This window comes from Rana temporaria, chromosome 1 (assembly GCF_905171775.1).
Source record: "Rana temporaria chromosome 1, aRanTem1.1, whole genome shotgun sequence".
Taxonomy (NCBI): Eukaryota; Metazoa; Chordata; class Amphibia; order Anura; family Ranidae; genus Rana; species Rana temporaria.
The window spans coordinates 647829791-647857729 of record NC_053489.1 but is presented as its reverse complement, the minus strand read 5'-3'; the positions used below and the strand labels follow the sequence as shown (position 1 = coordinate 647857729).

At 38.7% G+C, this 27939-nt stretch overlaps 1 protein-coding gene across 2 annotated transcripts in view; it reads right to left on the bottom strand.

Moving 5' to 3' along the window:
• The window catches only part of CTNNA2 (catenin alpha 2), an 832954-nt gene that overhangs the window by 74874 nt on the left and 730141 nt on the right, over positions 1 to 27939 (bottom strand). The window contains exon 11 of one of the 2 annotated variants that reach the window (XM_040335493.1): positions 11779 to 11922. The exons of the other annotated variant lie outside the window; for it this stretch is intronic. Within the exon in view, the coding sequence (XP_040191427.1) occupies positions 11779 to 11922 (144 nt within the window). The remainder of the gene's footprint in view (positions 1 to 11778; positions 11923 to 27939) is intronic. 2 annotated transcript variants of the gene reach the window in all.

Genomic DNA, 27939 nt, shown 5'->3' with positions numbered 1-27939 from the left:
AAATATGGTTCCTCAATTGTAACCATTTGATTAATGGCCACATATATACACACTCACCGGCCACTTTGTAAGGTATGTTAGGTACGCTGTCATGGACCTTGGGATGCTAAAGTGGTTCTATTTGACATCTGTTACACAGGAGAGGGTTGCTAATAAATCATAATTCATGTATTACATGAGATGGGACATATTACAGGTGATTTCATGTGGGCCAGAGTGACTCATTCCTCTGCATAACAGACTGTTGAAATGCTAATGTTCCACCATCAGCCAGCTCTCTATTCTAAAGGTTAATTGATCTATTGTGTGTGTGAAGAAGACCTTAAGAGATGTGTATTGTATCGTGGGGAATTGCAGACGAGACACCTATTCATCTCGTCAGGCTAAATGATTAGATAATTGGCTCAGGTTAATTATTCTGATTGCTTCGTTGTTATTCTGTTATTCTGTATTCTGTTACAATTAGTAATTAACTTCACTAATGTCATTATCTAAAGAAATGTGTCTTGTCAGGGTCGGCACCAGAGTGTCTACCTATAATCTGTATGGAAGCCCCAGTGTGTGAAAAGGGGGTGGAGATTTCATTGTTCTTTTGATTGATGATAAGCTTGTAAACTGTATATAACCAGGAGAATGCGGCCATTAAAGAGAGTCCTGTTTGAACTTACATACAGCCTGCCTGGTGTTTGTTCTTAATGGGTCTGAACGGCACATAGCTGTAGTTCGGATCCCGGAACCTTGGATGACTGGACCATCAGACGTTGCAATCTGCAAGCTGACTCAATAGTAGCAGAGTAGTGTCAGGAGAGCAGAACCGGGCGAGCAAAGGGGTCTCGTCACATACGCCTTGCTAGTCCTTGGTTGGACCCCCTTTTGCCTTAAGACCTGCCTTCATTGCATGGCATAGATTCAACAAGGTGTTGGAAATATTCCTCACAGATTTTGGTCAACAGTGACATGATAGCATCACACAGTTGCTGCAGACTTGGCGGCTGCACATCCATGATGCAAATCTCTTCCATCACATTCCAAAGATGCTCTATTGGATTGAGATCGAGTGACTGTGGAGGCCATTGAAGTACAGTGACCTCATTGTTATGCTCAAGAAATCAGTAGTGAGATGATTTGAGCTTTGTGAAATTATCCTGCTGGAAGTAACCATCGGAAGACGGGTACAATGTAGTCATAAAGGGATGGACAATAAAAGGATGGAAATAAAAAAAAGGGGGGGGGGTTCCGGCCGGGCCCCTGGGGACCATCAGGCCCCTTACAGGTGTACTGCCTGTACCCCCATGATGGCGTCCCTGCTGAGGTAGGCCGTGGTGTTTAAATGATGCTCAATTGGTACCAAAGTCACCAGTCAGGCATGGTGGTGGGAGTGTCATGGTTTGGGGCTGCATGAGTGCTGCCGGCACTGGGAAACTACAGTTCATTAAGGGAACCATGAATGTCAACATGTACTGTGACATACTAAAGCAGAGCATGATCCCCTTCCTGGGCAACAGAGCAATATTTCAACATGATAACGACCCAAAACACACCTCTAAGATGAGCACTGCCTTGTTAAAGAAACTGAGGGTAAAGGTGATGGACTGGCCAATCATGTCTCCATACCTAAACCCTATTGAGCATCTGTGGGGCATCTTCAAATGGAAGGTGGAGGAGCGCAAGGTCTCTAACATCCACCAGCTCCATGACGTCTTCATGGAGGAGTGGAAGAGACTCCAGTGGAAAACTGTGAAGCTCTGGTGAACTCCATGCCCAAGAAGGTTAAGGCAGTGCTGGAAAATAATGGTGGCCACACAAAATATTGACACTTTGGACCCAATTATGGTGCACTTAGGGGTGAACTCACTTTTGTTGCCAGCGGCTTAGACATTAATGGCTGTGTGTTAAGTTTTTTTGAGGGGACCGCAAATTTACACTGTTATACAAGCTGTACACTCACTACTTTACATTGTAGCAAAGTGTCATTTCTTCACTGTTGTCACATGAAAAGAGTGTATTCACTTTTGTGATGTACTGTATATGATAAGGTGACTATAACTCTGCGGGCAACTTACTGACCGTGCCCACCGGCAGGGAGGAGATGGAAGGAAGATGAGAGTGATCCAGTGTTGCAATCAATATGTCCAAGCTGGGCAACTCCCAAACCTTAAAGGGGCTACAGTGCACATACATGATATAACCAGGGACAAATGCAGAGACACATTCTGTTGGGGACAGCCATATGCAAAACAAAACGCTTTTATGACTGTGTCATCCATCATGATCAGTAATATCCAACTGAATAATTATCGGCCTTACTTAAAATTTGAGGACCGCACATAAATGAGTCAATAAGGTACAAAAGAAAAATTAGCATATGTCCTTATGAGGCCCCTTTTACACTACTATGACTTAGTAATTTACCACAATTTCACGGCCGCGATTTTGCCACGATTTCAGAGGATGCCTGTGTAACTGGCATCAAAATCGGACCAAAGTAGTGCAGGGACTACTTTGAAGTCTGATCGACTTGAAGTCATACTAATATGAATGGTTGTCATTGGAAATCATAAGGAACGACTTGTCATGCTACTTTGCAGTCGTACAAGTATGAAAGGGGCCTTAGGAAAAGAGACTCTGATACCATCCAGGAAATAAATATTGTGCTCAAGATGTCCTTGGTATAGCCATATCATTAATATGATGTATAATATCAGGAACCACACAGAGTAAAGACATGGCCGATTCAAAGTGGGTTCAAAGGCAGGCAACCAAATTAATAAAATGGATAGAAATGTTATGTGTGAGGTGTCATGTATAAGACAAATCTAGAAAACTAAACTTGTGTAGCTTCAGAGAAACAAGATAAGCCTTATCAATGACCTAATTGATATGTATAAAAATACCCAAGGTCAAAATGAGTATTTAGCAAATTACTTTTAGAATTTAAGGACTATTTAAAAGACAAGGGCCATCAGTTGTGTATAGAAGGAAATAGTTTTAATCGGCTAAGCTGTAGAATGTCATGCAGTTCAATGTAGAAATTACAACATTTCTAATAGGATTTTAAGGCAGCCTGAAAAAAATCTAAGGAAAGCTGCCACTTTTGATATGGTTTTGAAATTGGACAATTACAACTATCATCTTTTATCTTCATACTGTAGGTTAGCTTGGAAATAGGCTAGATGTTTTCTTTAAAGCAAGAGTTGAGCATGTCATTGAGCAAACTAGCAATCCTCCCGAAAATGTAACCCATGTAGGAAAACCACCATGCTGGTAAACCTTATTCCCACCTACAATATAAAGCAGAGATTGTGATTTTAGACTTCCAGGGACTAGGCGCATGACTTTCAGAGTAGTTACTAATCATGGGATAGAAGAACAATTGTTAAGTGCAGTGATCAGTTGTATGAGTCAATCACCACTATGATGAAATAATTCCCTGTAAAGTCTGATCAATGAGAAACAGTATGGGCATTTTTGACTATAAAAGTAACCATACAGGTATTCAAGGGGTAAGTCCCTTGGGGGCTAGGACCAAATCATTTAAAGCTGAACTAGGCTAAAGTGCCCTCTTTCGGTGATGGGAGGCTTAGGCCTCGTACACACGACCGAGAAACTCGACTTTCGAAACACATCGAGTTCCTCGTCGAGTTCCTTGTTAGGCTTGTCGAGGAACTCGACAAGCTTGCTTTGCGTACACACAATCAAGACAAAATCTCCTCGTTCTCCAACGCGGTGACATACAACACATACAACGGCAGGGGAAGTTTGATTCCACTGGCTAAACTCTTGGGGCTGCTTTTGCTAATTTCATGTGTGTGCGTGTTAAATAAAAGTTTGGTAAGAGACGATTTGCACTCATCAGTCTGTTACAGCTTTAAAAATGTGTTATCTCCATTACAAATGCTACTTTTACTCCCGTCTCATACTTTAATCTGAGCAAGCGCGGGTTTCTTAGCATACAGACGTCCAAGTTTCTCATTGAAAACCAGCCCGACGAGGATCTCGCCGAGCCAAATCAGACTCCCATCGAGAAAATAGAGAACTTGCTCTCTTTTTGGCTCGTCAAGGTTCTCGACAGTTTCCTCCACGAAAATGTACACACGACCTGTTTCCTTGGCAAAAAAATATCTCCCAGCAAGGTTCTTGCTGGTTTTTGCAGAGAAACTCGGTCGTGTGTACGAGGCCTTATGCTCCACCTCATTGTTCTATCAATGCTGCTGCCATCCTTACCCAGTCTTCTTCTGGATTTGCAATTTTCAGTCTTCTCTATTGGGCTGGCCATGGATAACATATCTTCCACATACAGTATGTGGTTTACCTTTCCCGACTCTTATTTCCAGCATCTGTGTTATTTCATTTATTGTGTGTGCATGTGCAATTAGGAAACGGGTAGCCAAAAAGCTTTTGGCAAGCAATTTTTTCAAATTTAACTTTAGTTTTGCTTCAATGAGAGGTTATTCTTGATGGACTTTAAAGCAAGCAAAAAACAAATATATATATATTCCCATGCAAAGAGGCTGTGCCCGCATTGCATGGGTTAACTAGTTGTTTTTGTCTAGGGGAGAGGAGAAAGGATCACCTTTCTTACCCAGTCCAATGATCCTCCTGCACAAGACTGGTCAGCCACCCCTCGTGCTGCAGCAGTTTTGAGTTGTGGACTGTTCATGACATCAGTAAGCCCAGAGCAAGCTCCATAGACCAGGAACATTGGACCGCGGGGGAGTGCCATGTTCCAGTGGAGTGAAGGATCACGTGGGTATAAGCTTTCTTCTCACCCCTAGAAAACTTTTTTATTGCCCGAAGTTGGGTTTTAAAACAGAATTTTAGACAAAACATTTATTTTATTCTGTATTTTGAATAGACCATTGAAGAGTTTGAACCTTCATTTGGGATTTAGTATTTCCTGGAGTCTTCCTAAACCACCAACCATGTGGCAGGTGAGAAGAAATCTATGAAACAGCTGACAAAGGTTTTATGTATTTTTTCTCACTCTATTTCAGAGTAAAAATTAGTGTAGCACTACCCCCGAAGTAGGTCACCTGGCCTATCCGAGACATCAGCTTGCCTTGTTTGTCTTCTCCAGGGCAGGTCCTCCACCAGTTTCCTTCTCTAAGAAGCTTCCTCCACTTGGATGGACAGCTTGGGATCCCTTGTAGAACCATAGGCCCAAGCCAGCATAGCTGGGCCTACTTGACAGGAACACAGCCTCAGACCAACGTGGTCCCAAGACTGAAATCACGCACGCCCACCTCGCGCCAGGAGGCCCACAAGGCGAAGGACCCTGGAAAATGGTGTCTGCCCAGCATGCACAGCGGGGCACCTCTCCCACTGGGCTGCTGCCGATAAGGGTCACTCAATACACTAAGGTTTGCCAGAGTTCCAACATGAGCCTGAAGTGGTAACGCCACCTTCAGGCAACAAGGGAAAACCTATACCGAGCACAACCATAGCCAGAACAGAGGCTAATTTAAATAGAATTAACAGAGTCTAAGCCCAACTATTGGCTCAGACACCCCTACATTTTCAATAGTGCCTGACTCGTTGGGAGACCAGCGCTACACTAGAATTACACTTTAACCTGGTTTATTATTATGTTGGTGGTAAGCTAAAAACTTGATACATATGAACAGTAAATTCTCACCGGACTCTGATTATTCCTCAGAAACATAAACCTGCTGTATCTGTACATGTCCTATCTAAATTAAATACAACACCAACAGACATCATTGTCATACACATATTTATTACCATTTACTCACTACTCAATTTACCTCTATCTCTGCTCAAAATTTAATTTACATTTATCTGTTTTGGTTCCTCCGAATATTTCAGATACATTAGGCGTCCATGCAGGCCTGTTAAAGAGCATTTAACTTAATAATATGATAGGAATAAAATAAGAGATTTTGGGAACTGACATTCCCCAGAGCATGAGTAAGTGATTCCTGGCACTGGGAATTATGTTTAAATAATCGTGCAGGAGAACTTTTAAAACACAAAAGATAAATTGATTAAAGGAGAAGATGGAACAAAAACAAAATGCATTCATTAATGAATATAGTATCTAGAGTAAAAAGCTGTTCTACTGTCTGCTTTTTTTGGGTGGGTGTTTAATGTGAAAATAATAAAAAATAATGTGGTAATGCATGAGCCTGTAGTAGGAAATACATTAACTCACATTTTCTTTGCTTCCCCACGACTTCTGTTCTTGGACCAGACTTGAATAGAAGAAGCCCCATGTAAGATTCAGGATGCATCCTGGTGCTTACACAGGGTTAGGGGCTCCATCCCTGACCCTATGTGACAGTGCTGGGGCCACTCACCAAGTTGGAGGATGGGGTATGAGACACATGCTCCCCAATACCTGGAAGTGTGGCTATTTTATTCAATCCTGATAACCCAATAGACTGGTGGAGCCATGAAGCTAGGGTGAGTATGTGCTGCATACGGGGGTTGCAAATAATCCATTTACACCAACAACAGCCGGCACTTTAAACAAGCTCCCGAGGGCCTCCTAATCTTCCTGCACTTTCATCCGCTGCACAATGCTGAAATCATAGGGAGCCCATCCTACCAGGTACTGATCATCAGTATGTGACAATTAGCTGTCAATGATAGCTCAGTCACAGTTCTGGGGGAACCAATGGACTACACAGAGACGCATATATGCAGCGGCCTAGACATAACAAGCCATCTGTCCTGCCACCCCATATACACTATATTGTCAAAAGTATTGGGACAGCAGCTGCCTTTACACACACATGAACTTTGATGTCACCCCAGTCTTAGTTTGTAGGGGTCAATATTGCATTGTTCCACCCTTTGCAGCTAAAACAGCTTCAACTCTTCTGGAAAGGCGGTCTAGTGTGGTCAAATATTCCCATAGACATTCTTCCAGAAGTGCATTTGTGAGGTCAGGCACTGATGTTGCACAAGAAGGCCTGGCTCTCAGTCTCCACACTAATTTATCCCAAAGGTGTTCTATCAGTTTGAGGTCAGGACTCTGTGCAGGCCGGAAAGTTCCCCCACCTCAAACTCGCTCTTCATGTCTTTCTGGGCCTTGCTTTGTGCACTGGTGTGCAGTCATGTTGGAACAGTAAGGGACCATCCCCAAACATTTCCCACAAATGTGGGAGCATGAAATTGTCCAAAATGTCTTGGTAAGCTGACGCCTTAAGAGTTCCCTTCACTGGAATTAAGGGGCGAAGCCCAACCCCTGAAAAACAACCCCACACCATAATCCCCCCCTCCACCAAATGATTTCCTTTCCTATTCTTTCGAAAACTAGGGTCCCTTTCACACCAGCGGACCGCATGTGCGCTTTTTCATCCATCCGTTTACGGATGAAAAAGGGACATACATGTATCCCTATGCAATAGCGGGTGTCAGGGGATGAATATCCGCTGACACCCAATCTCATCGGTGTCCGCTATACTCCAATTCTGCAGACAGAGGAAAATCCTATTTTTCTATTCGTCTGCAGAGTGGATCGGGTGAACATGGACAGACGGTCCGTGTTCATCCAAACCCCCCATAGGGGAGAGCGCAGATCTGACAGGGCGGTCCCTGCACAGTTTGCAGGGACCGCCCTGTCATCTGCCGGCTCAGTGGGGATCAACGGAGCGATCTCCGCTGAGCAAGCAGGTGTCGGTACGGATCCTCACGGGATCCGTACGTGGGAAAGGGCCCTAAGGGGTTGATTTACGAAAACTGGAGAGTACAAAATCTGAAGTTGAAGGTGAAGGTGAAGTTCTGCATAGAAACCAATCAGCTTCCATTTTGTTTGTTTGTCAAAGCTTTATTGAACAAGCTGAAGTTAGAAGCTGATTGGATAACATGCACAGCTGCACCAGATTTTGCACTCTCAAGTTTTCTTAAATTGACCTTAAAAAAAAAAGAGAAAAAAAGTCTTCATATGTTTTAACCAACTTCTTTGGGGTTCTGCAATATGCTAGGCAAAGCGGTGTTCTGAGGCCCCGTACACACGACCGATTTTCTCGGCAGAATTCAGCCAGAAACTCGATCGGAGCTGAATTCTGCCGAGAAACCCGGCGTGTGTACACTTTCGGCCGAGGAAGCCGACGAGTTCCTCGTCGAGCCAAATAGAGAACATGTTCTCCATTTCCTCATTGTTCTATGAGGAAACTTGGCTCGCCGAGATCCTCGGCGGCTTCACACAGAACTCGACGAGCAAAACGATGAGTTTTGCCCGTCGAGTTCCTCGGACGTGTGTACGGGGCCTAACAGTATTTCCTCTTCCTACACCTTAACCTTTTTTTAAAAGGCACCTCTCAAAAATAGAGAGGAGGTAATAGCTGGTCACTATGGATAATTACGCATCATAATATATCATTGTACTGTCTTAGGACAGTACAATGATATATTATGATGCGTAATTATCCATAGTGACCAGCTATTACCTCCTCTCTATTTTTGATCCTCTTGCACAAAAGCAGTAAAAAATGTAAACTAGTTTTGAAGGACTACTTTACTTGAACAATATGAGACCTATAATTGCTCTTGTACAACCATATTATAATATAATTCTCATTTGTAATAATAAAAAACAGCTTTCAGGTCTTTTGTACTTTTAGCACTTTTCTCAAGGTCTTGTGTTTTTCTCTATAGTAATGTTTTTCCTACCTTTCTTCTAGACTCCATAGATTCCACCTTTATTTTGATATAAATAAAAAGGTGAATTCAAGACAATCCATTCAGCCTCCACTCGACACACCGTTGCCCATTTATCCTTCAGCTGTTTAGCACATCCACCTCAAAGTAATCTGTGCTTAATCCCAGGAATTTTCCCTGCTTAGAAGGTAAGTGGTTTCCTATTGACATTCTGATCAGAATGTATAGTTCAAGATAACATTCTGTGTATGTCAGCCCTCTGAACTCCTAAATGCTCATTGAAAAATGAGTTTAAAAAAAATAAAAGTTTGGATAAACAATAAAAAAAGTAAAGGGTAAATGTATGAGAATATATATATATATACAGGGAGTGCAGAATTATTAGGCAAGTTGTATTTTTGAGGATTAATTTTATTATTGAACAACAACCATGTTCTCAATGAACCCAAAAAACTCATTAATATCAAAGCTGAATATTTTTGGAAGTAGTTTTTAGTTTGTTTTTAGTTTTAGCTATTTTAGGGGGATATCTGTGTGTGCAGGTGACTATTACTGTGCATAATTATTAGGCAACTTAACAAAAAACAAATATATACCCATTTCAATTATTTGTTTTTACCAGTGAAACCAATATAACATCTCAACATTCACAAATATACATTTCTGACATTCAAAAACAAAACAAAAACAAATCAGTGACCAATATAGCCACCTTTCTTTGCAAGGACACTCAAAAGCCTGCCATCCATGGATTCTGTCAGTGTTTTGATCTGTTCACCATCAACATTGCGTGCAGCAGCAACCGCAGCCTCCCAGACACTGTTCAGAGAGGTGTACTGTTTTCCCTCCTTGTAAATCTCACATTTGATGATGGACCACAGGTTCTCAATGCGGTTCAGATCAGGTGAACAAGGAGGCCATGTCATTAGTTTTTCTTCTTTTATACCCTTTCTTGCCAGCCACGCTGTGGAGTACTTGGGCGCATGTGCTGGAGCATTGTCCTGCATGAAAATCATGTTTTTCTTGAAGGATGCAGACTTCTTCCTGTACCACTGCTTGAAGAAGGTGTCTTCCAGAAACTGGCAGTAGGACTGGGAGTTGAGCTTGACTCCATCCTCAACCCGAAAAGGCCCCACAAGCTCATCTTTGATGATACCAGCCCAAACCAGTACTCCACCTCCACCTTGCTGGCGTCTGAGTCGGACTGGGGCTCTCTGCCCTTTACCAATCCAGCCACGGGCCCATCCATCTGGCCCATCAAGACTCACTCTCATTTCATCAGTCCATAAAACCTTAGAAAAATCAGTCTTGAGATATTTCTTGGCCCAGTCTTGACGTTTCAGCTTGTGTGTCTTGTTCAGTGGTGGTCGTCTTTCAGCCTTTCTTACCTTGGCCATGTCTCTGAGTATTGCACACCTTGTACTTTTGGGCACTCCAGTGATGTTGCAGCTCTGAAATATGGCCAAACTGGTGGCAAGTGGCATCTTGGCAGCTGCAGGCTTGACTTTTCTCAGTTCATGGGCAGTTATTTTGCGCCTTGGTTTTTCCACACGCTTCTTGCGACCCTGTTGACTATTTTGAATGAAACGCTTGATTGTTCGATGATCACGCTTCAGAAGCTTTGCAATTTTAAGAGTGCTGCATCCCTCTGCAAGATATCTCACTATTTTTGACTTTTCTGAGCCTGTCAAGTCCTTCTTTTGACCCATTTTGCCAAAGGAAAGGAAGTTGCCTAATTATTATGCACACCTGATATAGGGTGTTGAAGTCATTAGACCACACCCCTTCTCATTACAGAGATGCACATCACCTAATATGCTTAATTGGTAGTAGGCTTTCGAGCCTATACAGCTTGGAGTAAGACAACATGCATAAAGAGGATGATGTGGTCAAAATACTAATTTGCCTAATAATTCTGCACTCCCTGTATATATATATATATATATATATATATATATATATATATATATATATATATATATATTGGGGGGAAAACGTTTGAAGATTGTCGCCTCTGTATTATATATTAGGAAATGTCTCATATATGTAGTAAAATAAAATAATAATAATATATATATATATATATATATATATATATATATATATATATATATATATATATATATATATATATATATATATATATATATATGAATAAAATTATATATACTGTATATATTCGATTGTAAGCTCTTCTGAGCAGGGACCTCTTAATCCTTTTGTATTTTATTGTATTATAACTGTATTGTCCCCCCTTTATATTGTAAAGCGCTACGTAACCTGTTGGCGCTATATAAATCCTGTATAACAATAATAATAAAATATATATTAAATAGATACGTGTGTGTATGTATGTGTATATATATATATATATATATATATATATATATAATTTAAATCATTAAAAATTATATTACACTATATACACTGTACATTATTTGACGACCAAAATGTAGCCATCTATATTTTTTATTCCTAAACCTAAAATGTCCTTGCTTGTCCAAGTTTGACTTTGGGCTGCAGAACTGACAGTCTGCCATCAATCAAACTGATGAGCATTGCATTGAAAAGGTTGTGATCATGCTCCTTCTCTTTGATTTATGTACTATGCCTTATTGCCTCTTGCCGATCCTCTTCGTAAAATTACGGGACACACAGCGAGTTGGCAAAGGGTTTAAAAGAAAAGAATAAAAAAAAAGAAGTAAAGCAGAAATTCCCGTGGGCCTACAACCTTCACATGACCCTCCCCTGCCCTTTTCTGCAATATCTCTGACATCTTGACAGGTTTAATAGGCACCCAGGAGGCAGCAAAGAAAAAAAAAAAGGAAAAAGATCCAAAACAGACCATCAGGCTTTTCTAAAAAGGCTACAAAATACACAAAGAGCCAAGCATAAGTGCCGTTGCCAAAAGAATGCAAAGCAGCCACCATTAATCCTAATTTCCAGATATATAAAACTGAAAGTAAATGAGGCATATCTGTGATGCTGCAATGAAGATCACCATTTATCTATAAATCCTTCATTCCAAGCTTTATTAAAAAAAAAAAAAAAAGAGCAATCAAAGAGCCACACCAAGCACAGGAAGCAAACATTTCCTTAAAAAAAGTGAATGCAAATTTATTAGAGATGCAGATTAAAGTTGAAATTACTTACCATAGATGAGTCTCGGCTTCCAGTGTTGAAAATATTTCCTTCATTGCAGGAGGGGAGGAGGTCGAGGGAAAGTTGACTATCCCTGCCAGTTATGACATCACCTGCTACGTCATAAAAGGTAGTGAAAGTGCTCTGCATTCCGGGCTGATTTTTGGGAAATACAGAAGAGAGAAAGGGTAAGAGAGTAAAAGAGTTTTTTTTTCAGGCTTCTTCAGAAGAAAGTCAAAAATGTAAAAAAAAATATGTATATATGCAAGGCTCGTATATATTGGGAAAAAAAACACAAAACATTCTGGATTTTTTATATTTTTTTTGCATATATATAAAATATTATTAACTAGCTGTTAAACTTAGAGAGATTTTGTGCTTTGAAATATTTTTTTTATTTTTTATTTATTGCCCAAAAACATATAGGCTTAACAAATTGGTTCACAGATTAGGCTCCATTACCTGACTCTTCAAGAGAAGCCAGAGATTAGGGCAGAGCATTTTGACCACTTTTTGAGGTATCCAGTGATGTCATTGCTAGGGATGGGTGAATGTATTTCGCTAAAGCAAAACTTAATCCTCTGCACCATGCTTAGGGGTCTATTTATAAATATTTTCAAAAACATTTCCACAATGTTCATTCAAGGCTCACACATTTTTTTTATTATTTTTAAGTTTTAATTAAAAAAAATTGAGAAAGTGTGTGAAAATTTTAATAAATAGACTCCAATATTGTGTCATAAAAATAAATAAGTAAATAATAAAAATTCTAATTTATATTCCCAGCACAATTTTAGTTTAGTGTGTCAAAAAATAAATAATAATTTAATTCCACAGCACCATGTTTACTGTGTCATAAAAAATAAATACATACATACATAAATAATAATATTAGCAAAATCAATTTCAGATGTGAAAAATGAAAACATCAACATAAAACAAAATGAATGTATGAATATTTATAAATGTGCGTGTGTTTAGGTTCACATGGATGTGCGTGGCCCAAATACATTATCATCTCACACACAACTTTCTCTTTATTTTTTTTGTTAATGCCAATATTACATTCACCCATCCATAGTCAGCAGTTATGTTAGCAAAATATTAGATTATAAAAGTATGAAGTTAATACAGACAAAACACATGAAACTATAAACTGTAAAAGTCTATCATATCAATTTTGTTGAATAGGAAATATATCAATGCTGCATGTTCACAAATATCTTAAGTTTATATTTAAAAGATGTGAAGTTTGAAAGAGTATAGAGTGTATTTTTCTGTAGAATTTAAAGGGAAACTCCACTTTTGTAATTTGAATTATATAGAAATATTTTGTAATTTCATGGCCATATGTTTCCAAAAAAATGTTTTTAGTTGTGGATAGAGTAGGGCAAGGCAAAGAGACTTGTAAAGCTGGTCATAGAAGGTTTGAATCTCGGCTGGTTCAGCGGTAACTGGCCATGATTTGAACCATGTATAGGCAGGCTCATTGTACCCAAGTCAATCCATCGATCCATCGTACAACTATCATGTCAGGTTTTTAGGATGGGATTATTGTCAGCGGCTATAGCCATTAGCAATAATCACTGTGTTTTCCTGGCAGGGACAGCTTCCCCTACCCTCCTCCTGCCAAGAGAACACAATAGCTCAGCAGGAGGGATTACTCCATGAACATTGACATTGTTGATAGGGTAATCAAGGAATTGTCTTTCCTGTAACCCATGGTTGCAGGAAAGAAATTCATATCATCTATGGCCTGCCTAAGTTTATTTTTTGCTGTCTGTGTCTGTTGGGGAGATTTCACTTCACTGCCTTACCTAGAGATGCAACACAAAGTCTCTACAAAGTATAGGGAATTCCATTCTGAAAGATAAACTCTTCATTGGACTTCCCCAAAAATCTTAACACATCCATGTCTTTATTGACCTTGCTTTGTGCACTGATGCACAGTCATGTTAGAAAAGGAAGGGGCCATCCACAAACTGTTCCCACAAAGTTGGGAACATGAAATTGTCAAAATGTCTTATGCTGACACCTTAAGCGTTCCCTTAACTTGAACTAAGGTGCCAAGCCCAACCCCTGAAAAACAACCCTACACCATAATCCCCCCTCCACCAAATGATTTGGACCAGCGCACAAAGCAAGGTCCATAAAGACATGGATGGGCGAGTTTGGGGTTAAGGAACTTGACTGGCCTGCAACCTCAACCCAATAGAACACCCTTGGGATGAATTACGGACATAAAATGCATATGTACCCCCCGGGACTTTGGGATTTTAGGGGCAGACTCAGATACTAGGTTAATTAGGTACAAAAATATGAAGTTTATTAATATATAATAAAACTGTTGGTGCATACATCACTATCAATTGCATAAAATAATAAAGTATACAAGGGCTTGTGTCGAGCTAATAGAGAACGTGGTAGTTCCTTCTCATAATGACCACTGCGCTTCAGGAAACAGGACTTTCCCTTCTTCAGGGCGAGTTGAGACAGAAGGTCTTAAGTGTAGAGAATTCAGTATCACGGCCCACATTGGACATATCAAGGTTAAAACAATCTGAGATGAGGCTGCATCAAAAGAAAAGTAATCCCCTCAGTGTGAATCCCCCAACAAACAGGTAGGAGGGCCCACCAAGGCCTCAAGTGCCTCACTCAAGGATAAAAAAAACAGCAGCCAAACTGAACCAGCGAGGGAAGGGGGTGAACAAGGAGGGGGAGAGAAACTACCAGCTGGTAAGGAGTGAGTTATTTGGTGTATTTGATGGTATCTACCTACATCGAAAGATCCCCCCTCTGTGTTCAGCCTGAGAGACAGACAGTCACTGTCTCTCAAGCTGAACACAGAAGGGGAATCTTCCAGATACCTGGAAACTGTAGAAGGTGTGGGTAGATGCTATCAACGACACCAACTAACTGACTCCTTACCAGCTGGAAGTTTCTCTCCCTCTCCTTGTTTATCCCCTTTTCTCGCTGTCTTGGTTTGGCTGCTCCTTTTTGAATCCTTGTGAGAGGCACTTAAGGCCTTGGTGGGTCCCCCCTACTTGTTTGTTGGGGGATTACTTTTCTTTTGATGCAGTCTCATCTCTGATTGTTTTTAACTTTGATATGTCCAATGTGGGCCGTGATGCTGAATGCTCTAGATTTAAGACATACGCTCTCAAATGCTGTTTCCCCCGAAACCGTGGCCGGCCTTATGAGAAGAAACTACCATGTCATTTATTAGATCATCACAAGCCCTTGTATACTTTACTATCTTATGCAATTGATGGTGATGCATGCACCAAAATCTTTATTATGTATTAATAATCTTTATATTTTTGCACCTAATTAACCCAGTATCTGAGTCTGCCCTTAAAATCCCAAAGTACTGGGGGGTACATATACATTTTCTGTCCATCGTTCAGGGATGTTGGCAACGCATTTCGGATCTTTTTCCCTGATGGTTTAACATCTTCAAATTTGGGATAAATTAGAGCTAAGACTGTGAGCCAGCCTTCCCAGAAGAGTTGAAGCTGTTATAGCTGTAAAGGGTGGGCCAACTCAATATTGAACCCTACAGACTAAGACTGGGATGCCATTAAAGTTCATATGCATGAAAAGGCAGGTATCCCAATACTTTTGTAAATATAGTGGAACTTTAAAGCATATAGAAATGTTATTTTGGTCTGTGAACTGATAGGGAAGATTTTCCCTTCCCGTTCCTGTAATGCCATTGTAAGAACTAGGGTGTGCTCATCACAGTTCAGAAAGTCACAGACAGCAATGAAAACACGGCAGAGGCTCTAAAGCTGGCAATAGATGGAGCAAAGTTTTTCTGGTTTAGTGTGGACTGGCTGAATTTCCATCCATGTGTGAACTCTCTCTCATTCAACAGAATTCGATCTAATGACTTCTTCAAATATACATAGCCAAATGTTTAAATATACAACTTAAAATACTTTAGGTTTTTATAAAAGTATACAAGAAGAAAATAATAATGTATATTGTAAAATATCATGAATTTTAAGTTACATTTTGCTATACATTTGAATAAAAAAATTATTAATACAATTATTTGTTAGAATTCAGAATGAAAAAAGATCCATCTATGGCCAATCTAAACCTTTCCTACTGAACTATAATGTTGTTTTTTGTTTTTGTCTTTTTCCATCACTCCCTGTCCTGACAATTTTTTGCATTATGCAAAACAAATTGAAACTTATTGGGCTTTAAAGAGATTTTTTTTCAGCAAAACTGGAGTCCCCTTTAAATAATACATTTCACTTAATTGATCTTAATGTAGAAGTGCATTAAATAAAATGTACCTCTATTTAAAAGCTTTTACATTCTAAACATAAGACATAATGATGAAGAAAAATAACTATCATTTGTAGTGGTAAAACTTTTCACTTTCTTTTTTCTAGTTCTAACACAACTTTTTTTATGGTATCTGTAAAACCCGCAGTAATAAAGCAATCTTGAACTAGAAGTTATCTAATACATGAGGACACAAATTCTTTCATTTCAGGCGCAAAATGAATTCTTTGACCCCTACATTACTTTTTTCCACTTCCCACACAAATCAGTGAAATCACTTTCTCTAATACATATAGCCAAATTTTACATTTTATATATATACAACTTCAAATTCTTAACATGCAACCCTTTAGGTCTAAAAAAAAGTATATAGGATAAATTGAAAAATGTAGAATGTGACTATAAAAATATAATGCATTTTAGATGATAGTATTTGAAATGTTATTAATACAATTATCAATACATTTTTGTTATTATTGTTTTTTTTTTTTTTTAAACATGGGCTAATGCAAATCTTGCATGCCAGACATATGCCAGTTTACCTATCCATATTCTACTCATATTAGGCCTGATTTAATAAATTGCAGCAAAGTAAAACTGGACCAGGTTTGAGGAGGAAAATGAAATGAAATGACTTTCAACTTCCAGCCATATTAAGAAGGTTTCCAGTTTTCAATTCCCTTGCACACGATTGGATGTTTGATGAAGATACAGGTTTACTTCAGCTTACCAATATAGTAAATCCTAGCAAAAATAATTTCAGTTCACCACACCTCACGTTTTAATAAATCAATTTGAGTTACATTAAAAAATATATATAATATCAATAATAATAATAATAATTATTGTTGTTGTTACTTGGATTAACTTTTGATATTCTAGTTTATAGAGCTTGCAATCAGTCTTAGTTACAAGATACAAGACTGTATCACCACATGACTGGGTTAATGTGAACACAACTTCACTTTGCTAAGTGAATTTGATTTGCCCAAGCAGGTTATACCATTGGCTATGTTTCTAACTCTTACTGAACTGAAGAAGCCTCTTGGATGAGTGGAAAAACATCTTCAACATTACTGAACACGTTCAGCTGAATGTGTCTTTTAGCTTTGCAATTTAATACATGAACTGCATTTTAATATTTGAGTTACCTTTAAAAAAAAAAATTACAATGCTAATACTAATAATATAATAATAACAATTATTATTATTGTTACTTGGAATAACTTTTGATATTCTAGTTTTTACAATTTGCAATCAGGCTTATTAGTTATATTATATTAGTTATATTATACAAGACTGTATCACTACATGACTGGGTTAGTGTGAACACAACTTCACTTTACTATATTTGCCCATGCAGGTATTAACGTTGGCTATGTTCCCAACTCTCACTGAGTTTAGTAAACATTACTAAACAAGTCCAGTTAAAGTCCAGTTAAATGTGTTTTTTTTAGGTTTGCTAAATTAACATTTTCAAAACCTTTGCAACTTAATACATGAACTTATTTTTAATATTCGAGTTACATTTAGAAAAAGATATATATATATATATATATATATATATATATATATATATATATATATATATATATATATATATATATATATATATAAATATATATATATATAATGCTAATAATTAGTTATACTTATTAATATTAATTAGTAATAATAACACAACTTCGCTTGAAGTGAACAAGATTGGTCCATGCAGGTGTTAACATTGGCTATGTTCCCAACTCTCACTGAACTGAAGAAGCCTCTTGGATGAGAGGTGAAACCTCTTCAACATTAATGCATTACTGAACAAGTCCAGCTAAATGTGTCTTTAAGCTTTGCTAAATGAACATGTTCAACACCTTTGCAATTAAATACATTAACTGTTTTTTATTATTCTAGTTACAAAATAAATAAATATATAATGTGAATAATACTAATAATAATAACAATTCTTCTTCTTCTTATTATTATTATTATTATTATTATTATTATTATTATTATTATTATTATTATTGTTGGTGTTACTTAGAATAACTGTTGATATTCTAGTTTCTAGAATTCACAATCAGGCTAAGCTACAAGAGACATGCCTGTATCACTATATGACAGGGTTTGTGTGAACACAACTTCACTAAGTCAATTAGATTTGTCCATGCAGGTATTGACATTGGCTATGTTCCCAACTCTCACTGAACTGATGAAGCCTCTTAGATGTGTTTCTAGAATTTGCAATCAGGTTTAGTTACAAGATACACGACTATATCACTACATGACTGGGTTAGTGTGAACACAACTTCACTCTGCTAAGGGAAATAGATTTGCCCATGCAGGTATTAACGTTGGCTATGTTCCCAACTCTCACTGAACTGATGAAGCCTCTTGGATGAGTGGTGAAAAATCTTCAACATTACTGAACAAGTCCAGCTGAATGTGTCTTTTAGTTTTGCTAAATTACAATTTTCAACACCTTTGCAATTTATTACATGAACTGATTTTTAATATTCAAGTCACATTAAAATATATATATATATCTACTACTACTACTACTACTACTACTACTACTACTACTAATAATAATAATAATAATAATAATAATAATAATAATAACAAATATTATTATTATTGTTGTTTATGTTACTTGGAATAACTTTTAATATTCTAGTTTCTGGAATCTGCAATCAGGCTTAGTTACAAGATACAAGACTGTATTACTACATGACAGGGTTAGTGTGAACACAACTTCACTTTGCTATGGAACTTAGATTTGCCCATGCAGGTATCAATGTTGGCTATATTCCCAACTCTCACTGAACTGAAAAAAGCCTCTTGGATGAGTGGTGAGATATCGTAAACTTTACTAAACAAGTCCAGCTGAATGTGTCTTTTAGCTTTGCTAACTGAACATTTTCAACACCTTTTAATACATAAACTGTTTTTTAATATTCAAGTTACATAAAAAATAATAATAATGCTAAAAATAATAGTAATAATAACAATAGTAGTAATATAAATTATTAGTAATATTATTATTATTATCGTCACGCGGAATAACTTTTGATATTCTTTGATATTCTAATTTCTCGAATATGCTTGTGGGCTTGCTTGCAATCTTAGTTACAAGATGCAAGACAGTTAAGAAATTAATTCATTTGCTGAGAGGAATATTTTAAGTAAACTTTTATGGTATAAAGCTACTAAATCTTCAATTTGTTTTCCAATGAAATAAAAAACATAAATAAAGCTTACAAATAATATTACAGGCAGCCCCCGGGTTAGAAACAAGATGACTTAGGTTTGTTCTTAAATTGAATTTGTATGTAATTAGGAACAGGCACACTTTTTAAGTGTAACATCAGCCAAAAAAATAGATGTTTTCATTTGTTTGGATAGCATAGGGACGAGTTACACCCCTGTACTGTTTTTTTTGCTGTCTGTGTCCCTGTTCAGAAGATTTTGTCGTGACAATTGGATTTTCTTAATTTTGGGTTGTCGTGGAAACAAGTATTGGTAATACGGTTTCACCGGAGACACCTTTTTCCCCATGATAACTCTTATGCCGCGTACAGACGATCGGACATTCCGACAACAAAACCATGGATTTTGTTCTGACAGATGTTGGCTCAAACCTGTCTTGCATATACATGGCCACACAAATCTTGTCAAAAATTGCGACCGTCAAGAACGCTGTGAATTACAACACGTGAAGGAGTGGATATTACCGCGCCACCAAGAAATGGGGGGGGGGGGGGGGGGGATACAGCTGCGGCACTAAAAGGTGTATCAGACCATAAGATAACAACAAAAAAGGGAAGTAGTGCTGCGCTGTGAATGGGGGATGGGAAAGGCGTGTGGAGGAAGTAAAAGGTGGTCTATCTGTGGTTAAACCAATATAAACAAAAATGTCATCAAAAAAGGATCATTGAACTGGCTGACAACGGTGTATCAATTCTAAGCATATGTGCCAATAAAATAACTTCATAAACTCTTCTCAGTGGAGTAAAATAAGTAATAAAATGATGCAAATAAAGATGTACAATGTGCATAACATAAGTGACTGGGATAAGCTAAGCTAAAAAGTCCATGCAGCAGAGCTTAATGTTGTGATAAGAACGGAAAATTGAATGCTAATCAAAAAGTCCAAAATAAAAAAAAGGTGCTGGTGTATATCCCAAACATATAGCGTGAAAAAAAGGATGGATATACAATGATCCCTTTAAGGTGAGTGAGGATGTCCCCTTACCTTACTGCTGTAAGGTAACAGCATATAGATCCAAGCGCACTTTCTGATCGTGTCTGTATGGGTGGTTATCTGAATGGACTGTAATCCAAAGAACCGCAGGTCCCTCTTGGTAGTCCCGTCTCAGGATATCCCTCTGGGTGCGAGTTATTGGCTATCCTGAGACGGGACTACCAAAAGGGACCTGCGGTTCTTTTCCCTTCCTAGGGGTAGATTTTCTCTCACTTCCTGGTGTCTCCCTCGTACGTAAGTCGAATGTTTGCAACTCTGGGGCTGCCTGTATTAATTATTATTATTATTATTGGGACCATCTTATGATATTCTAGTTACATTTTATGAACAAATGATAATAATAATAATAATAATAATAATAATAATAATAATAATAATAATAATAATAATAATAATATCAATATGAATTGATTTGCAATACAGCTATATCTATTCATAATAAATCAACTGTCTTATATTTTAGATTACTTTTATTTATTTTTTGGTTTGTTATTTCATAAACTTTACAGCTTACTATATGTAATGGTTCAAAGTTATAAATACTTACCGTATTTATCGGCGTATAACATGTACCCTAACTTTAAGAGGGAAGTTTCTGGAAAAAAACTTTCCACAGCCCCCTGCGTATAACACGCAGGCACAGTTTACACTCTATTTTCAGGGTAAAAAAGTGAGTGTTATATGCCAATAAATACAGTACTTACTTTATCAAAACAAATAATCACATTAAGTCCAGCTGGAATGTGTTAGTACTGAATGTTATGGTTAGGAGGGGGCCACCAAATTGTGGTCAGGGGCAGTTTTGCATACTGCGACAGGCCCAAATATATTTGTATTTAAACATATTTCTATTTAAACAGTGCAGCCAAAAAGAGAGTAGACATGAATAAATATTTTGGGCCAGATTCTCAGACGAGATACGCCGGAGAATCTACTGATACTCTGGCGTATTTTCGAATTTGCCGCGTCGTATCGTTATTTGTGATTCACAAACAAGATATGACGGCTTTTGGCTAAGATCCGTCAGGCTTACGGCTTTGTACGCCTTCGGATCTTAGGCTGCAATACTTCGGCCGCCGCTGGGTGGAGTTTGCGTTGTTTTCCTGCGTCAGGGAATGCTAATGAGCATTTACGGCGATCCACAATGGTTTTCGCGTTCGTTACGTCGTCGCTAGTAATTTTTTCCCGTCGCAAAGTTAAGCCTCGTTTTACATGCCTTAACTTTACAGGAGCCATGTTAAAGTATGGCTGTCGTTCACGCTTCGAATTTCTAAATTTTTTTTTTGCGTAAGACGTCCGGGAATACAAAAGTATGTTACGCACGTCGCCGTTCAAAAAAATGACGTCACTTCGCGCAAAGCACGGCGGGAATTTCCTAACGGAGCATGCGCAGTACGTCCGGCGCGGGAGCGCGCCTAATTTAAATAATACACGCACCATTTGAATTGAGTGGGCTTGCCCCGGACGTGTTTACGATACACCGCCGCAAGTTTACAGGTAAGTGCTTTGTGAATCAGGCACTTACGCTGAAAACTTGCGCCGGTGTAACGTAAACGGGATACGTTACGCCGCTGCTAGTGTACGTGAATCTGGCCCTTTGTTCTTACCAAATTTATAAAAAAAAAAAAAATCTAACAATGTTATAATTACCTGTATTTTTCCTTTCACCTTCAAGCAGTAACTGGACTTTTTTTTTTATAATTATATATAAATCTGAAACTGTTTGAATACTATTATGTAAAAAAATACATTTTTTACTTGCAAATTTCACCCATGCTGGGACCTGAGAGGATGTTCACTATCTCCTAGATTTAAAAAATAATAATGCAGAAAATACACTTTCAACCATCCCTTTCAGCGGAAAATGCATTATGCAGCCCTTGACCTTAAGTCTAGCTTCCCAAGGTGTATTTAGTCAGATGCAAGTACCTACAAATACTGGAAGATATGTTAATTTTTATGATTTGTGTAATCATAACTGTATTTGTTATAGGAATATATTGATGCCTGCTTGCTGCAAAGAATTATGTAAAAGTGCTGGGAAACTGGTGGTTAGGTGAGTAAAATTACTAATTTGAGTAAAAAGTAATTTTGTTTTGGGTACCATTAAATTCTCATCACATCATCTACACACATACTTTCCTTAAGGATACATTCCCAAAAGTATATGTTCAGTTCAGGCAAGACAATCGGATAAATAATTTTGCATCATTTTCTGTGATGATAATAAGGCGGTAGAGCACAACAGAGAATATATTACAGGATAATCAAAAGATAATTACAGCCTTGTTCAAAAGAAAGGACAGAAGAAAACATGCTGAACGGTTATGGGCTCGAATATATTAGAGCCCACCGTATTGAGGACATTCAAGTTAATGCGCCATTATACAAGGCTAGATACAGACATATAAAGAACATGGTTAGTATTTATATTGACTTTTCTGTAATGGATCTATAATGGACTTGTGCATCAACATCAGTCCTGGTTACTTACCAGATACAAGATAGTTACTATAATTAATTTATTTGTCGAGAGGAATATTTTAAGTAAACTTTTATGGTATAGAGCTACTACATTTTTTTCCCAATAAAATTAAATACATAAATAAAGCATACATTAAAAGGCGCTAGTTATGGTAATCAGTTGCATGCAATATAATATTTTATTATAATTTATCATTTGTACTAAAAGCCTATGAAAAAAAAAGAACCAAGGATGGACATGGACTTTAAATTGGTAGCCACTTGAGGGCACTCAATTGAATAAAAATCCAAATTCATTTAACATCATATACAATGTATTAAAATGGAATGTAGGAATACATATCAGAATTATATAGTATTGTCCCACCTAGGTGAGACCTATATGAACACTTAAAAAACCCTGGATAAATGCCCCCCAGATATGATGGACTCTGAAGCTGGTGTAAACAGATGGTCTTATATATCGGGCCCCACAAGAAATCAAAGTACAGAGGAATCACCATGCGTTTGGCATATAGCTTCCTCAGTGGATCCTATTGGTAAGGCAGGAGTGCTTCAAGTGTGTTTAAGCCAAAAACTAGGAACTTGCCAAAGATGGGGGGGGGGGAGCATACACTCCATGTGTTGAGTATATTCAAGGAGTATATCCAAAAGTAGCATTTTCTGTGCAGATGTCAATGAGTTTGTGCAAGATGTTGTGTCGCCATCCTGTCTGAGAGACAAGCCTCCATTCACTGATGTGTCCACCAGCTTGTAGTATTTACTCCTTGAGCCTATGCTGGCTGTAAACTGACCCTCCAGATTAAAAGAAAATGGCCCAGATTCACAGAGTGTGGGCGCACATTACGCCGCCATAGCGCAAATGCCGTACGCCACACCGGCGTAGCGTGGAGAGGCAAGCATTGAATTCAGCAAGCCAGTGCTCCTAACGCTGTGCCAGCGTGGCGTGGGTTTCGTAGGCGTACGTGGAAGTGGGCGTGACCCCATGCAAATGATAGTCGGAGCGTTGTGCAGTGTTTTTCGCCCAGCGTATCACGACCTGCGCATGCGCCGTGACGTGGATGCATGCACAGCATGCCTCTGCGCCTGCTAGTAAATACTACAAGCTGGTGGACACATCAGTCTATGGAGACTTGTCTCTAGGACAGGACGGTTGCACAACATCTTGCACAAACTCTTTGATATCTGCCCAGATCTTGCTCCTTTTGGATATACTCTTGGATATACTCCACACATAATGTGTACGTTTCTCACCTTATGGCAAGTAGCTCTCTTTTGGCTGAAACACACTTGAAGCAATCCTGCCTTTACACTATCTGCACGCTGTTTCTCTGTCCCCTTTTGTGACATGTGGTTGGGCTTTTCTTGTTTTTCTTTTTCTTCTGCAACTTGGTACCAATAGGATCCCCTGAGGAAGCTATACAGTGGAACCTCGGATTACGAGCATAATCCGTTCCAGGGGAATGCTCGTAATCTAAAGTACTCGCATATCAAAGCGAGTTTCCCCATTGAAGTCAATGGAAATTAAAATAATTAGTTCCGCATTCACTTCAATGGCATGCAATACCGTCTGCAGCCAGAGTCGGGGGGGGTGCTGGAGAGCCTCGGGAACATACGGAAAGGCCCGAGGACAGCTCGGCTGACCTCTGCAAACCTCAGAAAGGCTCGGGAACAGCGTATTTCCTGAGCCATCGGCTCCCAGGCCCCCCCACCTCAGGCCAAATGGGGTACTGCACACCGCTGTGGCTTGAATTCTGCTCGTTTTGCGAGACAACACTCGCAAACCGAGTCAGGATTTTTAAGAATACAGTGCTCATATTGTGAAACGCTCGTTAACCACGTTAATCATAATCCGAGGTTCCACTGTATTTCAAACATGTAGTGATTCCTCTGTACTTTGTTTTCCTGTGGGGCCCCCGATATGTAAGACCGTCTGTTTACACCAGCTTCAGAATCCATCTTTTTTAGTGACATTCATACAGGGTTTTTCAAGTGTTTATATAGGTCTCACCTAGGTGGAACAATACTATATAATTCTGATATGTATTCCTACATTAAATTTTAATATGTTTTATATGATGTTAAATTAATTTGGATGGTTATTCAATTAAGTGCCCTCTTTTTCATCTTGGGACTACCGGTGGCTACCAATTTATGCTTTTTTTTTTTTTTTTTTAATTTGCTCATATTTGAATATGGTGCCACATTCATGTCTCAACCACTTTTCAAAAGCATATAAAACAACCAGTAAAAGAACAAAATAAATATAATGCAATATGATTTTTTATCCTCTAATGATGCATGGACATTTGCATCACATATGTGGACCACATATGTGCAATAGAGGACGGTACTTTGAGAGTAATGCCCTGTACACACGATCGGTTCGTCTGATGAAAACAGACCGATGGACCGTTTTCATCGGACGAACCGATCGTGTGTGGGCCCCATCAGTTTTTTTTCCCATCAGTGAAAAAAAATAGAACCTGTTTTAAATTTTTCGTATGGTTAAAAATCGATAGAAAAAAACGATCGTCTGTGGGGAAATCCATCGGTCAAAAATCCATGCACGCTCAGAATCAACTTGACGCATGCTCGGAAGCATTGAACTTAATTTTTCTCTGCACGTCGTGTTTTACGTCACCGCGTTGGACACGATCGAATTTTTAAGTGATGGTGTGTAGGCAAGACTGATGAAAGTCAGCTTCATCGGATATCTGATGAAAAAATCCATCCGTTCCTTTTCAGACAAACCGATCGTGTGTACAGGGCATAACTCCGAGGCCTTGTACACACGACCGAGAATCTCGTCGTAAATGAAACATTGTTTTCCTCGACGAGTTTCTTGTCAGGCTTGTCGAGAATCTTGTCAAGCTTTCTTTGCGTACACACTGTCAAGACAAAATCTTGTCATTCTCAAACGCGGTGACGTACAACGGCACTATAAAGGGGAAGTTCCATTCCATTGGCGCCACCCTTGCTAATCTCATGTTGCCGCGTGTTAGTAAAAGTTTGGTGAGAGACGATTCGCGCTTTTCAGTCTGTTACAGCGTGACGAATGTGCTATCTCCATTATGAACGCTACTTTTACCGAAGGTGCGCTCCTGTCTCATACTTTATTCTGAGCATGCACACGTTTCTAAGCATACACACGAACGTGTTTCTCGTCGTAAACCAGTCTGACGAGAAACACGACGAGGAAATTGAGACTCCCGACAAGAAAAAAGAGAACATGTTCTCTTTTTTTCTCGCCGAGATCCACTACAGTTTTCTCGACGAAAAACATACACACGACCGTTTTTCTCTGCAAAAAAGCTCTGCCAGCATTTTTCTTGATGTTTTTTTTCGAGGAAAACGGTCGTGTGTACGAGGCCTTATTTGGAAGTATGGCTTACTTATTTAAATAAATGAGAATTATTCTAAAAAAAATGTACTGTCGACACATGACAGTAAGCTGGATAACATACCTATATGTTGCCATGAATAGAGGATGGTGCTTTGAGAGCAACTCATTTTTGGAAGTATGGCTTACGTATTTAAATAAATAAGAATTATTTCGAAGAAAATGTGCTGTCAACACTGGGCAGTATGTGCAGTATGAGGCAAAATATATTTAAGAAAAATATTTTCATCCTTCTATTTTGAATTACCGGTAGTTTTTTCTACAGGTATTTTCACCTGAGAGAATTTAATGTTGAGTGATTTCTACTTGATAGTAAGATGCCTTATAGAATTTGGCATTTGAGGGAAATGCAATTTTGTATTTGCAATAACTTATTTCTTTCACCATTTTATTAATATTGTGCCTTGTATGACAATATTTTGTTACTTCAATAAAAATTATTGAAATTTAAAAAAATCTTTACTTTTATGCAGCCTGACTCCATAACAAGTGACCAAAAAAACAAAAACAGAGGTTTCAATAGGGCTTTAAATGGATGGAAATGTTTATAAAGACTTCAACTGAAGGGTTTGCTGCAATGCAAGCCACTTACTTACAGTATCAAACAAAGTTGTACTAAGAACATTTAGCATGTCATTATTTTTTAACATTCGCTAATGATGTTCAATATCAAAGGAGATTTTTCACACTCCTAAACTTGCAAGGTGAACTTTTGCAGTGAATCCTCTACATTTCTCTTTTTTGGACTTCAAGTGCATATTTTGTTTTATTTTTTTAATAATAATAAAAAAAAAAATCACTGAAATTAAATACGTCTGGTATGCCTCGTACACACGACTGAGAATCTCGTTGTAAAAGAAACTTTGTTTTCCTCGACGAGGTTCTTGTCAAGCTTGACGAGATTCTTGTCAAGCTTTCCTTGCATACACACTGTCGAGACAAAATCTTGTTGTTCTCAAACGCGGTGACGTACAACACGTACAACGGCGCTATAAAGGGGAAGTTTGATTCCACTGACGAGAAAAAAGAGAGTATGTTCTCTTTTTTTCTCGTCGAGATCCACGACAGTTTTCTCGACGAAAAACATACACACGGCAAAAAAGCTCTGCCATCAGTTTTCTTGATGGTTTTTGCCGAGGAAAACGTGTGTCGTGTGTATGAGGCTTAAGGCTCGGTTCACATTGCCGCGATTCGAGAACCCTACGAATCCACTGCCAATTCACACTGCCATATGAGAACTGCTAGGAGTGTCAATAGAAAGTTAATGACACCCCAAAATCAGTTTGCATATCGCAGTGCCAACTATCCATTTGGAAACGAATCGGATCGTCCTGTCCTATGCGAGTTTGGTCTGAATGCGATGTGAATTCAGCCATACAATCTGTATGGCTGAGTTTGCATTGCACAGACATTGCATGTGATTTGCACTGCAGTGCGGTGTGAATCACATCCGATATCGGACAGTGCACCAATGTGCTTTCACACTGGGGGCGATGCGCTGGCATGAAGCTTAAAAAAGTCCTGCAAGCAGCATCTTTGAGGTGTTTTAGGAGCAGTTCCGCCAAAGCGCCAGAAAAGCGCCACGCTAGCAGCCGAAAATCGCCATGAAAACAACGGTAAAACACAGCTAAAAATAGCGGCGCTTTACCGCCGACGCCCTAGCGCCTCAGTGTGAAAGTGCCCTGACCGTTACAGGAAAGAGCTCTGTCGTGTCTTCATCCTCGCTAATCGCTAA